This window comes from Crassostrea angulata, chromosome 10 (assembly GCF_025612915.1).
Source record: "Crassostrea angulata isolate pt1a10 chromosome 10, ASM2561291v2, whole genome shotgun sequence".
Taxonomy (NCBI): Eukaryota; Metazoa; Mollusca; class Bivalvia; order Ostreida; family Ostreidae; genus Magallana; species Magallana angulata.
Window position 1 is genome coordinate 13,867,292 of NC_069120.1, and position 19,470 is coordinate 13,886,761.

A 19,470-nucleotide genomic window follows, 5' to 3' on the forward strand; every position below is an offset into this window, starting at 1 on the left:
TATATATATATATATATATATATATATATATATATATATATATATATATATATATATATATATATATATATATATATTTAAGTATTGAATATCTTTCAAAAAATAAGGATTTAATGCTTATATTTACATTTTTTTTACATTCTTGCCTTGTACGCAAATACGAATTATACCTCAAAATTACTGTACTATCCTATGGGTAAGTTTAAATTAATGGAAGAGCCACTGTAACAGCCACAAGCGTGATCTTTGATTTTCGCTTGTGACGTTGTATTTATTAGCGTTCAACGTTTGTGACGTCACAATTTAAACTCGTCAATTAACCTTTAAGTACCCTTTCTGTGTTATGGTGCTATATCTGCAGTAGCTTTACATGCAAAATATACGTGGAATGTAAATATATATATATATATATATATATATATATATATATATATATATATATATATATATATATATATATATATATATATCTGTTTAATGTTGATACACAATTCAAACAGCGACTCTTTTCTATCCCAAAGAGGTTATTAGTTAACTTGAAAAATCTTAATTCTATATCCCCAGGAGAAAACAAAAGGCTCAGAGGCCATATCACTTACCTAAGCAACATTACCAAACTGACATAAGTCTGAACAAAATAGCTTTAATAAATCAAACACGAAAATATTACAAATAGTACAAATATGCCGATTTTGCTTTTTTATATTTATAAATTATTTTTTATCAAAGAGGTAGTACAAAACAGTTAGACAAAAATGTTTCTTTATTTCAATTGTTTTGAAATTTTAATTTTCTTTTTTAATAAACTCTATCAATATGTACAATTTGAAAAAAAAACACAAAAAAACGACCTGATAATTTTTACTCACATCACCTCAAATCTGCTACTTTAATCCCCCTTCGGTATAGTGTAAAATGAAATAGTCATTGTTAGAATTTGCAATGTCAATAAGTTAATTTTGAAGATATTACAAATGCTTGCACAGCTCTTTATACAGGAAACCTTTTTGTTACTTACAGTCACTGAAAGAAATTCTAACTGGTAATTTTACGCAATTTCTTATATAATATAAGATATAAATAACACTTGTAAATCATCTTTTAGGACGAAAATTTGGAACACTTAACAGTCTCTCAGAGGGAATTGTATCGTTCAGATTTAATCAAAATTTAGCAGTATAATTATCATGCCCCCGTAATTAAGATATATTTTATAAGTTATAAGTATAAATCTGACCGTGAGTTTTAGATTTATTTAGCTTTAAGTATATCTGACAGAGGGGATGTTTGATAAAAAACACTAAATGACGTCTTGATATTTTATCTTTGACCTTTTAGTATAACTTTGTAATTGAATGGACATAAAAGTCTGAATACTGGTGATGTTTCTGTCAACATTTCAGGTCCTTATAATAAACAGAACGCAAGTCAAACAATTTTAAATTAAACAAGGCTGTATTGCACAAAAATCAGACAAATACCATTCAAATGCAGGTCTCAAAATGATCAAAATACACTGCACCTCAAATAGATAAAGATTTTGAATAATTTTCCTCTGTATGTTCCTATGTGAAAATTATAACATATTGGAACCATCTAGCTTCTGGTAAAGTATTATTCAAATACTAATTATTATACTTATACTTTTTGATTATTGATTCGAAAAAACTTGATATTATACTACCTGAAAATGCTTCCACATTCAACTTTTCTGACAAAATGTTTTATGTAGATTTTTAAAGACCCCCCCCCCCCCATAACCCTGTGTGAAATATTTGCATCTCCCCATTTTGGAGGGATTCATAATTTGAACAAACTGAAATATACATTATCAGAGAACGCTTTCACTGGCCAAATTGTAATTGAGAAGATGATTTTTAAGGATTTTCCATTACTTTATTTCTATGTAAAAATTTGAACCTCTTTCCCACACTGTGGTCCAAACTTAGCTCCGAGGATTATGAAAACAAACATAAACCTATATTACGAAGCTTCGACATAATTTCACATTTTTGATCAAATGGTATACGAGGAGAATATTTTAAACAATTTTTCCTCAAAAATCCCTCTGTAAAACTTCGACTCCAATTGCGGCCCCATTCTACTCTCGGGAATCATGATTTGAATGAACATTAATTTATACAACCTTGGGATGCTACCCTATAAGTTTCAACTTTTTTTGGCCATATTGTTTTTGTTAAGAATGTTTTAAAAAGATTTTTCCCAGTATATTCATATGTTAAAATTTAATCCCTAATTGGCCTCAGCATACCTCCTGGGATCATGATTTAAACATCCGCGAAGCTACACGGCATGAGAAACCTTTTAAACTTTACTGGACAAATACTATTTAAGAAGAAGCATTTTAATTTTTTTTATTAAAAATGTCAATAAATTGTCATTACTGCCTTAAGTAATATCTCCTCTTAAAGTGAGGTCTGGTCATTCATTTAACAAATTTGAATCGACTTGGCCAAGGCATGCTTTGTACCAAATTTGGTTTAATTGTGCTAGTGGTTTTAGAGAAAAAGGTGATAATGAGAAAGGTTTACGACATTGAAAACGCTAACAACGAAAAACGACAGACAACAGACAAATTGTGTGCCTTAAATCTAACTACATGTAAATATTCTCTAACTTTATAAGTGAATGCCAAATGAAGCGTTTTAAAAATAAAATAAAAAAAAAATAAAAAGTAAAATTATTTTTTATTATTTCAAAAAGTATAATTATTGATTTTTTGAAAATTTTCCTGAATAAAAACTCCCCCTCCCCTAATTGTGGCACAACCCTGCACCCGGGGGTCATTACTGTGGAATCATTTAAATTCATGGGGGCCAATTTTCGTGGATTGTTGGTTATTTGCTTATTCTTGGGGATGTAATTTCGTGGATGTGTTGGTTTTCAGTTTTAATAACTTTCAAAACCTGTTTTCGTGGAGGACGTAAATTCGTGGGTGAGGACTACCCACAAAAACCACGAAAATTGAGCCAACACGAATTCTAATGATTCCACAGTATTTGAAAAAACCTTAATTTGATACTATAATGATGCTCTTAAACAAGTTTCGGCTTTTCTGACCAAATATATTTAAAAAGAAAACTTGTAAAAGATTTTTCTATATTCATCCTTTGTAAAAATTCAACCCAAAATTTAGTTCCACATTTCCCTTTGTCTTGAACAGACTTGAGTTGACACTACCCGGGGATTCTTTCACACAACTTAAAACTTTCTTTGCTAAACGGTTTTTGAGAAGAAGATAAGTACAGTATTTTCTATATTCATCCTTTGTAAAAATTCAACCCTCCCAATTGTGACCGCCCGGGGGGGGGGGGGGGGTAATAATTTGGAAAAAATTGAATTGACACTACTTGTAACGATACCAGTAGTAAATTGCATGACGAATATAGTGGTACACATTGTTTTCACAGAATTTGCGCATGAATAAGATTAATCAGTCCAAAACTAGCGCACGTTCTTGTGCGCAATAAATATACATTTTTTTCAATTGGTGGCACTGTAGCTTCCATGTGGTTCATTCGAATTTTTTTCAGACTGGGAGCTACAAACCTGCAGCTATCATATTTATTTCCACTGTGAAGAGGATCTGGTCATTTACATGTATTTAATTAAACATGAAAACTTAAGTTTTTTTTTTCAAAATTGGCCAAGTGGTTTTAAAGTGGTTTTAAAGAAATGATATAAAATTTGACAGGTGAGCAGACGAAAGCTGGGCAAAAAGTGATCACTAAAACTTGGGTCTTCAAGCCAAAAAAAATTCATTTCTACAATTGAGAATTAAATTTTACTAGAAAGGCTTAGTAGTTACAACACAAAATACTTCAATTATAAACCACACAGATTACACAACAAAAATCATTTCTTTCAAGAAAGGTAATGATAAGCTATAAATTACACAATTATAATGACGGACAGTATACCTGAGGTTTCCACCTGAATTTAATTCAATTCCACTGCAAATCAATAAGTTGAAGAGCGACAGGTCCACATTTATGTTACCGTCTGTAACATGTCCTTTTTTGCTCTGGTTAACCAATTTCTCAGTCAGTAATGTCAGCAAAGTTTTCTGGCATTGGTGCCTTGTGTTGAGACAAATTTGACTGGACAGCAACAGAGTTATTATGGCTTTCTGACACTCAAAATCTTCAAAATCTACGCAGTAAAAATAATTACCAAATGGATATAAATAAACATGCATTTATATTTCTTTATTAGGTTTTGGACTCAGTGCAAAATATTTTTTTAAAATTTCTTAAATTTTTTTGTGCGTTTCATAAATAACTTAAAGTAGCTTATTTCAATCTGCCAATTTAAAATAAAACTGCATTAATTTTTCTTACTCTTTGTTTACACACTTGTTTTAGCAAATTAAAAAATGGAATATTTGAAAATATAATTTGGCAGGTTTTACCAATTACGTGTACCATTTCAATGAGTATATCGAGTGTATATATATAGAGAATATGCCTTGTCTGAATGACTGAGTGGTTAGCGAGGTGGTCGCTCATTGCTTGGGGAGGGGATTCTAGAGGTCGTGAGTTCAACCCCCGGCCGGGGCGGAGGAAGTGGTCCCAAAAATGGAATTACCCTCACGACGTCTGGATTCTATTCAAAGTTATTTATCTTCCACTTACCAATATACTTATTAATTTATCCCTTTTACTCAAATATTATCATGATTTCAGCATAACAAAAGACCACAGAACGTGTTAATGTGTTTTACAGTGAGCACTTTAAACGATAAGAAATACTTTCACAGCAAAAGAATAAAAATAAAATGAGAATCCAAAATAAAAAATAAAATAAGAAATATTCTTTTTCCGCCCATTAATAAGTACTTACCTGTAGATAAAGCAAAATGTAAAGAGGTGTTTCCTTCTGTATCCTGAGCATTGACGTTTGCTCCTCCTTCTATCATTTTTTTCATTAGGTTTATGTCCTTCGATGCTATTGCTAGCATTAAATTTGGAGTATTATCATACACATCCAGATTTGCCCCACATATTAGACATTTTTCTATCAAATAGTGCACTTTGTCATATGAATAGGTTAAGCTGTGTTTTAACACTTTGGATAAAATGCAACCTTGATTGGGATTTGCCCCGTTTTCCAGAAGAAATACACAAAGGTCCATTGCATTTTCATCTGAAATGAATATAAAAGGTATCCACTCGTGATCGATGGCCATTCATCACATTGATTTTAATGCATACAAATTCCGCTTTTACAATAAAAAATAGTTATTGTCAATAAATTTCTTATATTGCTTATATTGTCATCAAATAGTGATATTTCATTCTAATGACGAATTTTAAACGTTTGACAGTGTTTCAGTTTGGTATTTAGACATTTAAGATTAAATGCGATAATCATTTTTCATTTGACGTATTGGTTCGTCATCTTGTACATGTACATTTGAAAGTTTTTTTGAACGATTTGAACAAACGAAAGGTTATCATGTGTTCAAATAACGACATCTTCATGTTTGTATGAATAAGCAAGTACGGTAAGGGGAAAGCGGCATTTCAATTCTAAATAACAAATTATTTTAGAGTATTTATTGGATATTTCGTGATCAAAATAAAAAAAAACCACACCTACTAAATTGAAGATTTTTTTAGCATATTCAAATAGAAAAAGGCGTTCGTTTTGAAAAACTCTGTTTTGATAGTAAAATAGTGATTCCAATTGTGGTTATCACTGTTATTGACGTATTTAAATGAAAAAGACAATTGAACGCAATCCAACTATTCGAATCGGATAAAAAAACCGTAAAAACAAGTAAATATGCTTGTACATTTGATGTGTGTGTCATCATTTCTGCTGTGTTGTTTTAAATGTATCGCGTTGCATTGAAATGTGCAATAAAAAAGACTAATGTTTTAATCGTTGCTGTTTGGCTGAGATTCAATCAATCATGGGTTCAATCGACTCTTTTCCAGCCAACGAGCAACGTTTGGACACTTTACATGCAGATAAGGGAATATAAAAGAAAACGTGCGCTATATGATTTTGTAGAAAAAAATATTGTAGAAGAGAATAGTTCTAATCATATGTTTGCAGATTTTCCTATTTAAATTCATGAAAAGGTAAAATTCTATTAATATATACCAAATCTAGCACCTGTATTTTATTTACCTGACTGTACATGTAATAATTTCCAGTTTTACTGATGTGTTGTCTGGCATGATACCATGATTAAGTATCACAGCAATTATCATGTTTAGATTCCTAAGTTTGCAATTATTGTTTTTGCTAATAAAATGAAGGCCTTCCGTTTCCAACAAAATCTCTCTTGTTTCCTTCGGATTTTAGGGTCTTCCGTTAGGGTCATGTTTTTCAGTTTCCTTTTTAATCAATTATTTTTTATTTTTACTTTTCAGTATATTTACTTTGAAATTCTGCCTTTTTACGGCCACATATCTCAAAATTTTCAACCCATTTAATTTCATGAAATATGCAATGCTTACGTGATATGACAATGCCTTAAACACATCAACCTTAAGTTTCAATGATGGCGTCAGTTCTGCTTCATTTTTCAAGTGTGGAAAACGCACAAGGCGTTTAGAGTTTCCTTAGTTTAAAAATTGACTCACATTTTCTTTTATGATATCTTTTAACATGTAAATATTTTTTGGAACCTGTAAAACAACGTTGCTAACATTTATGCGAGCTTTGATTTAATATTAGAAAAAAAAGGAATGCCTATTCAAATAAGGGGCACAAATTTGTTTTTTATACTTAGCGCTTTACTAAACAATGATCTATAAGATATTAAAAAGGAAAAAAAGTCCATTTTTAAGTTCATTGTGAATACAATGCTTAGTCTTATTAATATATTACGTATATATGACGGGTTTTCTATTTAAGTTTGAATAATAAAAAAGTTCATAAGAACTGAATAATTCAAACACATGTTGTATATCTGTAAGTTACTTCAAATCACAACTATACGTTTCATCACGGACTTGTTGGAGTTTTAAAACCATTTCAATTATAATAAATTTCTTAAACATAAATCATGATCGATGTCAATTAATGCAGATTATTGAAAATTCATTAATACTTTTACACATTCTTTAAAGAATTTTGATATGTTCCCTTAAAAATAAAGTTGTAGTCTGAAAATTGCTGTCGGATATTTAAGATATTGAAAAATATCGTAGTACAAGTGTATGTAAAACTATTAAGAAATACTGAAACGTAATACTAGTAGCTACACAAGCTTTTTAGCACAGACATACAATTTAATTAAAAGAATTATTTTACGATTCAGTCATTATGTTTTGATAATCTGATAATATTTCAGAGACAAACAGTGGACTTTGGGGGAATTCGTACTTTAAATACTGAAAAGGAATTCCCAAGGACAATTAAAACTGGTATGAAATTTTTAGAAAGGAAACTTACTTTCAAAACGTTCACATGATAAGACAAACAAAACAATAATAACACAATAAACTTCTTTTTTTACACTCACCAATATACCCGTTTGCTGACAAGAGACTAGCAAGTGATGTGTTCCCTTCCTCATCAACTGCATTCACATCAGCTCCCATATCAATCATAACTGAAACAACATCTGATCTTGTCTCTGGTGGATATAGAGAGTTAACAGCTAAATGCAACATGGGTTTTTTACCATTGATTGCTTTGTTGATATTGTTTTTCCTCTCATTTAAAAGAACCATGATTTGAACAAAACCTAAAATGAAGATTGCATATTAATAATATTATTTTGGTATCACAATACATGTATTTTAATACATTTTGATTTAATATCATAACATTATACAAGTATCTTTTAAAAGTTTTGGGATATAAATTATTTGGCACTTGGTTTTTTAAAAACTAAATTTCGTACCAAATTTAAATAAGAGTAATTTGATTCTGTTTCAGATATCGTTTTTATTTGAAATTTTTTTATTTTAAAAAAATTCTACATGTTTATTGCAAACGTACTCTTTCTGAGGCATACAAAACATAGATAATATGTGTACATCACTTTGCCGACTGATGATTGATTTACGACTGGTTTGTACATGTAATTAAAAATAAATTAAAAATACAGATAACCATGGTCATGGTTAATTGACCATCATTAGAAATAATATCGGTTATTTTTGAAAGTTTGAATCCGTTGAAGCCGTACGAGTTGCTCCATAATGTCGTTTATCCTTAAGGTCCATTTGGCCATTTTTGAATTTGCTGATCCACATGTAAACTTGTCCCAATGACATACACTTGTTTCCATACACATCACACAGTTCTTTGAGTCTTTACCTGGTTTGACACATGCTTTCAGGTGTCATAACAGTGTTACAGTAAGAAATGCTTACCTCCAAAATTATGTCCAAAACTGAGAAATATTGATATGAAAGCGGAAAACAGCTAAGGTGTATCACTCACGTAAATTAGATTAGAACCCGATCATGCTATTTTGGACAAAGGTTCTCACAATTTTCATAAACTGTATGAAATAATGATGTTTTCTCTACCTCACCCCCCAGAGGCAGGGTCATCAAATGTTTAGTTCACATAATTTATGGTATCCACATGATATTAATTAATTTGCATCATTTTATACATTTTCATACACCACTTGTCAATTAAAAACCAAAATTCATTTAATATCAAAACACCGTGTAAATACATATAGTATAACTTTTATCATATTTTCATAAATCGGTGGCCACCTTGTACATCGTAGTGTTAAAAAAACCCTCATAACTTTCTGAAATGAGTAGATATCTTCATAATATTTTTTTAGTCACACAACACAATGAATATTAACCAATTTATTAATGTTGATTTTGCGATAAAAAGAATGAGTTATATTGCAGGTTTCCAGACGCGACAGGACCTGCTTTTTGTGAGATGAAAAACAATGTGTAAAAGGTCTAACTATCCCAGTTTTGTAATAATGCGAGGTCATTTGAATTTTTGATGCGTGTTGTTTCCGGATGGGGTGAAAAGGCCCGGGCTTGATTTTCGAACACATGTGTAACTTCGAGGTAAACAAAGTCTCACGCCTTGCTGGATACAAGTGTGTATTTTGCTAGAAAATTGTAAATGAAGCTTTGTTTAAAAAGATGTCAAGAGGATTTTTCCAGAGGTTAGTTTTGAATTTCTAATCTGTATCTAAAGTTGTGCAATTTTGGTAAGAATATATAGTAAAATTTAATACTGTAGTGCAACCTTCATGTAGTTTCTTATTTTAGCCTTATTGGACGGTGACTAACCAGTCCTGTTTTCATGAAGTGTATCGAGTTGAGGTTATATATCAGCTTTTCAAAGGAGTATTCGATGAAGAAAGTGGTATGATAAACGGTCATATATAGAATATTAACCAAATTATGCGTGAAAAGAAATTCAAATATCAATTGAAACCTGTATTTTAAGGAATCTGATTAGTGACTTATTTTATTGAACGCCCTTCGTAGCAGCATAAATTAATAAGAATGTAATTTAAAAAATAGAACTGTTGGAATTGGTTTTGCATCGTAGAGAGCACAATATTTATTTTTAACATATTGATCCTATTATCTAAAATAATTGTCAAAACTGCCAAATCAATATATATATATATATATATATATATATATATATATATATATATATATATATATATATATATATATATATATATATATATATAAACACTAGGCATCTTTAAAGTGTCGAATCTAATATATAGATACTAAGCCAGTAAACTGAATATATAAAGCACTAAAAATGGCTAACCACACGAATAGATATTGTCAAATTTTCGGGACAACCAGTCCCTTTTTCAGGACAAAAGAAATAATTTACTTGAGTAAAAAACAAAGAAAACAAAATCTAGCGCTACTACTAAACTACTCAAGAAACTATAAAAAAGAAAAGTTACATTATAAACAGTTTTAGTTCACATTCTTAAAGAAGGTGTAGACAATACCGCCGATTGCTCTACAGTAATCCATACAACATCTATTATGTAGATACTGTTGTTTTTGTATTATTAGTTATTGCTTTTGAACACTGGTGAGATATGAGCCCCATGTTGAGCCCCAAAAATCTTAGCCTCATCGATAGTAGCCTTGACCGATGGAAATCTAATAAAGAACCGCATGATTTCATTCTGATTCCTTACACCGATCTAGAAACACGATTTTACCCATTGGAAATTTTGTTTGCCCACCTCCTCCCCATCTTTTTCCGACAGGTGTTCTCATTGTTTTCAGGACGATACTGTTATTAGTTTGTGTAACTTTGTATTTGATTTCATTTAATATTTCTTAAGCCTTAAAGTTTCTTGTTATATTTTTTGTCAATCATTTTTACGATTGTCTGTTTCCGCGAGGTTACATATTTGTCGCCATCTTTTTGCCTTTTGAAAACGGTATGTCCAATTTTATAAAAGTTTGTGTTTTGAATAGTCAGTACAAAAGATAATTTTTTGTGACATATTATGTATGGGGGAAATCATAATCCGTGTGTTCATATCTACCTCATAGGTAGATGCGCAAATTGTTTGATATTTTGTTTATTTCCCCCTTTCTTTGTAAAAACAATTTTTCGTCATTTACTGTTATTAATAAATGACATTTTTCATTCACACATACAATTGTTGTCGTACGTCAATTCAAGACAAAAAGCGAGCTGCGGTGAGCTGCTCGTTTCAGGAAGAACAGTGTTAGCCATAAATATATATATCGAAAGTGGGATATCTTTGACATAAGATAACGGAATATTGAATTGAAAAATCGTTTGTTTAAGAGACAAATCTTTTTTACGACAAAGATGCATCGTACACAGTGGTCATATCTACATGTATTAACTCCCCATTATCAAAATATTATTATCATTATGGTTATAAAACCCAACAGTTTTCATAAAACATAATCTTTTGACTTTTTTTGAATTTTATTCTTAACTTTACAATTATTTACCACTCCATCTATTGAAGTAAGCAGAAAGAAAAATAAAAAAAACCTCTCATAAATAAGGACTGTTATCGTTTTTAAGACATTTGCACAATTAAAACGTGAAAGAATTTGCTAAAAAACAAACTCGATGCAGCTTATAATGAGCTTAAGTTAAACATATGTACCAGGTTGAGTTTACAATAGCTTTATAAATATCGGGCTATCTATTACTTATTACAAGTAGTCCTGAGTAGTCAGGACATCTTGATAACCAGCCATTCATTAAAGCACAATTGAATGCTTGTTTCTTGATGTCGGCGGTCTTATAACACACCAAGGCTGTGAAGCAAATTGAATACCGCTCGTTAGTGCGGTATGATAGTTTCTTTGCACTTGGTGTGTTAAAATTCTGTCACGAAGTCCTCAAGGCGACTCCGCTGCGTCCTTAGATAATGTAAAACACCAAGGTATACGCAGAAAAGCCTCTTTATCTTCATGAATCTTCATTAATCGCGGTGGTATCCGGCCTAGAACATTGTAGAACGCCATGCGACGGCGCGAACTTAGGGCGTGCACAAGGTACGCGCCGTGGCACTACGTTCTGATAAACGCGCAATAGAAACGGAGTAAGGTCGCCGTGACAGAGCCGTAAGGTCTCCGACAGCGTCACGAAAGCTCCGGTGGCGCGTTAAAGTAACGAACATAATTACAGTATAGTCGCAGAGATAAGTCGATTGCGCTTGCATATATAGAGACCTCTCGGAGTCGTTTGTGATGTCACTGCGCCTCTATCGCGCATTTACTGCGTATCCACAGCGTTTAAACGTGTTGTTTTTCAATTTGCTGCGTTCATAAAACAACTCCAAAGAGTTGTTGCTGCGATTATCGTGCTCTCTTGACGTTTCATATGCAATCATTAGCGTTTTTACCGCGCTTCTACGATGTTGTCAGCCAGATTACACAAACTTGAACAATGGCTATTGTACAATGTCAAGCGATATAGTATCTTCAAACTTGATGTAGATGACTATGTAAAATGTAGCATTTGCGAATATTCCTGGACCTATTAAAGGACGTAGATGGAATTCATGCCGTTTTATTTTGATGTTGCTAGTCCTTTTATGTTTTATAACAACTAATAACGGTTCTTTTTTGTAGACCTGCCTACTAAGATTCTTGTCTTTCACAAATGTTCTATAAATTAGTTACGTTTTAATTACAATAATGTACCTTATATCATTAAAACAAAACCATTTTTTTTATCCATTACTAGCTAAAAATTTAAAAATTCTTCTTTGTCTCCCATTCCATTGTTCAAATTTAACTTTACCTAACCATAAGAGAAGAACAACTTGTGCACGCGGTCGGCGGCGCGCAGAGCACGCCACTGACGCGAGATAAAACCTCTTATCACGTCATGAGCACTTGGCGGATACTCAGCGAGATCTAATCATGGATATGAAACAAATAGGGAACAGCCATGTTTAGATGTTATTTAGTTCGCTTCTGCTACTAAAATATGGTGCCAGAAACTTAGTCGAGAATTTTTTTCAAATAACGAAAAGATATAATTTATCTACCGTATTTCACAAAAACATTAGTTTACAAGTTTGAACGTTTCATTTAATCTCCTGTTAACAATAGATCCCTGCTGTAGCATTAAAATATTGACTGATAGTTATTGTTTAAAAAATGATGCTTCCATGCCTGTTGTTTAAATTTTAAACAAAGTTTGCTTTCCAATTGTCCATATATATATATATATATATATATATATATATATATATATATATATATAGAAACTCTGGTAATGAAAAGTCATTAATTTTACAAATGATATTTACTCATGTTTTATTAAAACACTTATTAAACTTATTAAAACACGCAGGCATAGGATTGGACTGAAAGTACACTATTAGCAAAAGGTCAATAAAGTTGAGGGATTGCTGGAAAGGGGTATAAGGTGGGTCTTAGGTAAACATGAACACCGAGTACGAATAACCGATTTACGAGAGAGAGAGAGAGAGAGAGAGAGAGAGAGAGAGAGAGAGAGAGAGAGAGAGAGAGATAGAGAGATTTAAAAACCTACTTGTTGCAATTTTGTTGATGGAATGATAGTATTTTGGGCAAAACAAATCGTATAAAACAAAATAGGTTTTGTTGTTATGTTGATATTCAGTTTTAGCGCCATGTTGTAATAGTAGAGTTGTAGTGGAAACATCGTAATGTGTCACAGCTTTCACAATTGGTAGAGTTCTGCCTTTTCCCAGGTTTGGGTTTGCCCCACTTCGAAGTAAAACTTTAACAACGTCCAAACGATCTACATCATCCTTAATTCTGTCCATCGCTAAAGAAAGAGGAGTTTCGTAGTATCCATTTATTGAGTTCGCTTCTGCGCCTTTGTCGAGAAGAAACTCCACTATTTCTAAAACATTGCCTTCTTTTTGATCTGAAAATAAAACATCACTTCATGCGCACGGGTTTACCAGTGCTATAATGCCCAAAGTTGGCAGAATTCGCCAATTCATTTAGCATTTCTGTATATCATCTAGATCATTCATCGTTTATATTTTTTTTCTTTTTCTTAGAACACATTAAAGGTTTTGAAATCCAAAACTAGGCCTCTTTCTGACCAAAACGGGATCATGCTTAATTAAAGCCCTATGTTGAACTAGCTAGTTTTCGCAAAATGTTCGCCCTATTTAACGCCAATTTGATCTTAAACGAATTCCCTTATTAATTCGCATGATGACTCTGAACACCGATTTGTACCAAAGAGGTTCATGAATTTGAGGTGTATACATGTACTATTAAAGTTTTTAATAAGTAAAAGTTTTGGTGTATTTTGATTATTTGAATTTTGAGAAGAGTTATGAAACACCCAACCCATTTTTTCTCTTGAAAATGGATCTAACCATGCATTGAATACCGGTATATTTTTAAAATAGATTTCACGTAACACGTTTAGTTTTAATTTACGCACTGATTGTAGAGATGAAGAAAAATTGTTTAAATATAAATGGTAACAGATAGACAGCCAGATGGACGATAGCCAGACGACAAACTACATGTTATCAGAAAACTTTGGTTTACGTACACTAAGCTTAAACAATTATGATAAATATATATGATATCAAAGTATTTTAATTTTGAGACACAGTGTCAATAAAATTTGAATATCATTGAAATAAATTATTCAACATCTTATTAAAGGCATTTGAATAAAATATCCGGAAAAATAGTCTATAGTATTAAAAATAATTTATACTTGTTTTGCATCTTAAAAATGAACACTCACTTTCTGAAAAACAAAAATGCAAAGGCGAATCTCCCTCTTCATTTTTGGCGTTAATTTTTGCACCCCTTTCCCACAATTTTTTGATGCATTGAAAAACTTTTATGGACGCTGCTTTCATAATCGGTGTAAGCCCAGCAGAGTTTTTTCTATGTACAATTTTTCTGTTGGTTGTTAGCATATCTAACAACATATTCAAATTTTTCCTTTCGTCGTTCAAAGATAATTCAAATCGGGAAGATAAGAGTAACATAAGAAGTGTATTTTCATTTCGGTCCAATTCTGTGAATGACCCTCCATTGTCTCTATATGTAATGACACAGTCCAAAAGTTGTTTCAGAGTATATTGTGGTCCTACAATAAAAATCAGACAGTCATTTCGAACCCCACAAATAATGATGTAAAAATTCATTTTTATCATATAATAAAAAAAATACAGTAGATAATAAGAGGCCAACCTTATCTGTCAATTGTGTAACTAGTCACGTTGAATGTTCAAGATTATTTCTGTAAAACTTAGCTTTAGAATGAAGGGTATCATTGCGTAACCATGAATTGATTACAACCTTATAATTTAATTATCTTAATATTTTGACATTTACCATATTCCTTTTTCAAGCACAGGTGTAAAACTCCAACACCGTCAATGGATTTTACTTTACAGTCTACTCCAATGTGAATCAATTGATTGACAAGAGGAATATCGCCCTGGTTAGCAGCTTCAAGTATCAATGTATCCATATTTTCTATTTGCTTAACAGTATTAAAGAAGCAAATGAGAAATTCCCTTGAAACTTGATGCTTCTCATGATGTGACGTCTGCAAATAATTCTGTTGTGCCTTCTCAATGACCGATTCTCCGGTTTCATCCTTAATTAAAAAGTCCCCACCGTGCTTCGAAAGTAGTTGAAGGGCCTCATTTTTTGAATCAGCATCTGTAATAAATTGGTTGTCATAAACTTATCTTGACACACATGTACATACAAAAAATTAAAAGCTATAAAGGCTTTAAACGATTATTTGTAAGTCAAGTAGTATTGCAACAAAAAATATTATTAATATAAAAAAAAAATAAAACTTGACGTCAATAATGCATTTTCACTAACATAAGAATTTGAAATAATATACATGTAATCGTACCCAAGCTTGAGAACAAAGCATGGAGGGCATTCCATCCCTTGTGGCCCACGTGATTAACATTTGCTCCATTGTCTAGTAAACATTTTATAACAGAACTTTCGTTCAATATGCTGTAAATAATGAGTGGGGTATTTCCTTTCTCATCGGTTATATTCACGTCACACCCTTCCTTGCAATTGAATATCTTGAATGACACCCGTACAAAAGCTTTATAACTCTCCATTTGTTTGTGTATGTGCTCTTTGTTACTCCACTCGATAGCTTTCTCCCAAAACATACAAAAGTCATCGTTCGTTATTTGAATCATCTTACATTCCTGGTACAATACGTCCAGATACGACAAATCTGAAGTTAAAATAAAAGGACTAACTTAAATTATTCAAATACATTTAGATTGATTTTAAGAAAATGTTATTGTCTTCGATTGTGTTGATCCTTCGCATAATATATATATATATATATATATATATATATATATATATATATATATATATATATATATATATATATATATATATATATATATATATATAGGATCAATACAATCAATGACAATAACATTTTCTTAAAAACTGCAAACTGCATATATTTCAATTTATGTTAAAACCCCTTTTTTTTTCTTTTCAAGGCAACATTGATGCTTGTTTGTTTCTTTCTTTGTTAAAGCTTGTTTTTCTGCTAATTTGAAATCCACGCTAATGAAAGACGGGGTACGGTCTGCTTTTTGTACGTCTATAGAACATTTCCTGTTTGGGATTAAAAAAATCTCTAAAGAAACTTAAGGTCATTTTTTGCAATTGGCATACGAGCACTTTAAACCATTTGCTTAAAAAATGAGAATAGTTTAATTTTTATTTTGAAAAAAAAGCATTCGCTTATCAGAGTTAGATGACGGTCTAAGCTATTGAACATGTGCTCAACCCCAATTGTATTTTTGTACAATAAAAACATATTCAGATTAAATCAAAGCATTGAACCACCCACCCTACCTGCTACTACTTTACCATAAAGAAAACGGGCCTGGGTAGTACTTTTCTCCGAAAATGTGGGCTAGGCAAAGCTTTTTTACACTATGGAAAGTGTTAATCGAAAATGTGCTTGATATGGTTCACTAGCTATATTGATCTGGGTACTTTTGTGTATATTTAATAAATGCATAACTTCAAAGGGGATTCGAAAGGCTAAAAATAATAGAAAAGTAAGCTCTGAGTTATCATAATATTTTGTTAATCTGTTTTCCTGGGTAGGAAAGATACAATCAACTAGACACGATCTCGTTGCGAGCAACGAGTGGGTCTTCCGTCCGATTGTTGAGTAAATAAGATGAAATCCTTCACTTTTAAGACAAAATTGTAAATCTACGCAAAAAATTAGGGAATTTTATTTTAGGCAGCCGGGGCTTGAACCCGGGTCGCCCGTGCACATGTCCACGACTATAACGACTGTGGTAATCGGACTCTCGCTTCAGGACTTTGATGCCTAATATATAGTGAACGCGTTAATCGATTTTAAAACAAATTACATATTCTGAATCAATAAAAAGGTCACTATCAAATGTTAAATCAATATATATATATATATATATATATATATATATATATATATATATATATATATATATATAAATATATATATATATATATATATATATATATATATATATATATATATATATATATATATGAAAAAAGTCGAAAAATTCAAATTTTCAAATTTCCTTCCGCTGACGACTGGAAGTGACGACAGACATTTTTTTTGACCAAGGTGCACCAGAAAAACGGTAAATGTCATCTCTGAAATTTTCAGCCCTATATATTTTCTCGTTTTTTAGTAACCTGACAGACAAAATTGACTTTTTAAAATCGTAAACGGACGATAACTTCGACCGGAAGTAAAAAATTTTCTCGGCGGTACAATGTTCAGATAGCGAGACATAACCACTGAAAGTTTGAAGGAAATCAAATGAGCCATTTCTGAGAAATCGCCTGCTCAAAATTTGTAAGGAAAAGAAAGAAATATAATAAGAAAAGTGAAAAGAAACAATAAAATAAAAGTAGGGCCTTCCGCTGAAGACGGAAGACCCTAATTAACAACACTGTTTAGAAAAAAGAGCTACAATGTGTTTGAGTTAATGCATTAGTTCGTTTGAAAAATGCTTTGCGATTGCTATACTTTGTTTGGCTCCTCCGTCCAAAAAGAAATGAATAAATTTTTAATAATTTTTGATGATATGACGATTTTAATATTTTTGTTCACTTAATGATTATTGATAATCAAAAACGAAATATTTTTAGCTAAAAAGTATAATGAACTGTAGAATATGATCTTTCATGACATTGCATTGTAGTTCATAATATGTTTGATATAGTTGAGTAGTTGAATAAAGATCAATTAGTGTGATATTTTTTTTTAACTCTAAAACAATAGAAATAATTCTTTCAATATATACATATTGCAACACTTCTATACAGTCATTCAGCAACATGATGTATCACTTCGTATTATCAAAATGAATTTTAATTAAGGGCAAATTTCTTTTCAAAATGTACAAACAGTATCATGCGTCGCTGTTTTAGGTTAATCAATTTGGTTTAACAATCTAATATTTTCATTATAAACATTTTGATTGCAATTGCTATCAGAATATCAATAAAAATAAATATGTGTGTGGAAATTATAATTCAATTTTTGATGAAGTTTTAAAAATACGTGATTTCGAATTAGAGGTTCTTTTATTCCTAGTGTTTATTGATGGATCAGAAATGAGATAACACTAAGATAAGATAACATAACAGTAATACACATGTATAGCAAGAGAGGAACTATTCATGCAAATAAATACAAAATATGGTATTAATTTGTATATATGTGTTTTGTATGAAAACATAAAACAAACACTAAATTTTTGGTTTGGGATTTGGGACAGGAAGTGCTATATTGGAAAATGATATTTCGATATTTGAAGTTAATGCATATTTTGACTGCTCAGGACTTTTTGATAGCCCCCCCCCCCCACCCACCCACACACACATACACACACACACACACACATGAACAGTATTATTACCTTTTGATATTGCTTGTTGATAGGCATTTAAACCATCTTTTCCTCTGTGATGAGGATCTGCACCAGCTCTTATCAAACACTGTACTTCTATGACACTTGCATTTTCTGCTAATGCAATATTTAGTGGACTATCACCTTCCTCATTCTCCACGTTTGGATTTGAATTGTTAGACAGAAGAATAGTTAATACATTATCTGAAGATGGATGATTCCAAAAGAGTTGATCAGCCATGTTAGGAAATCCGATGTAATCTACAATTTTTCATATTATATCATCATGAAATACATTTGTGGATGATAATATCAGTGAATTTATCCTATTATTAATTTCTTTTGATATTGCTACATAATCGAAACATATTTCGGATCCAGTATATTCATTTTCTTGACGTAGTCATTTACGCTTTTTGTGAAAATCTCTCTCTCTCTCTCTCTCTCTCTCTCTCTCTCATGCGCATTTTTGCAGTTCACAAGAGGAAAAGGTTTGCATATATGTACTTTTGAGAGATCAAAGACATTCTCACCTTCATACCTTTAATTAAAAAAGCTCGAGTAAACATGTAATAGAAGTCGAATTTAAACGAGTTTTTTATACAAAGGATTTTTTTTCTTTTTCGCTCCTAAAATGCATCTTGAAATACATGTATGCTGAGATGACATTGGCCGGTAAAAGATTAGCGAATCAGAGATAAGTAAACTAATATGCCATTATGCATATGAGTCTTGACCAGCTTTCGTGAAAAAATATCACGAACAAATTGAATGTATACGAATATTTCAAAATATTTTTTTTTATTTTTTTAAATTATATTTATCCTAAATATTTTTCATTTATCTGAATGCATCAAACTGAATTGACACAGACTGCTTAATGATTCTTAAATATAGTTGAACTGTTATGAAATAATGAAGTATAAAAACGCAATGCAATGTATCTCTTTATAAGATTAGAAATTTGAATTAAATTCATGTATGAAAATTTTGTACAAGTAAGAAGAATCAAGAAATTCAAAAACCCACTTTTTAAAAAATATGACTAA

General features: G+C 31.2%; 1 protein-coding gene across 1 annotated transcript in view; it reads right to left on the minus strand.

The window, feature by feature from the left end:
• The window catches only part of LOC128164918 (uncharacterized), a 100,588-nt gene that overhangs the window by 10,231 nt on the left and 70,887 nt on the right, over positions 1-19,470 (minus strand). The window contains exons 18-25 of the mRNA XM_052829019.1: positions 18,431-18,682; positions 15,364-15,708; positions 14,826-15,158; positions 14,227-14,577; positions 13,018-13,377; positions 7,502-7,726; positions 4,864-5,166; positions 3,942-4,173 (exon numbers count right to left, since the gene is read on the minus strand). Coding sequence (XP_052684979.1) covers positions 3,942-4,173; positions 4,864-5,166; positions 7,502-7,726; positions 13,018-13,377; positions 14,227-14,577; positions 14,826-15,158; positions 15,364-15,708; positions 18,431-18,682 — 2,401 coding nt within the window. The remainder of the gene's footprint in view (positions 1-3,941; positions 4,174-4,863; positions 5,167-7,501; positions 7,727-13,017; positions 13,378-14,226; positions 14,578-14,825; positions 15,159-15,363; positions 15,709-18,430; positions 18,683-19,470) is intronic.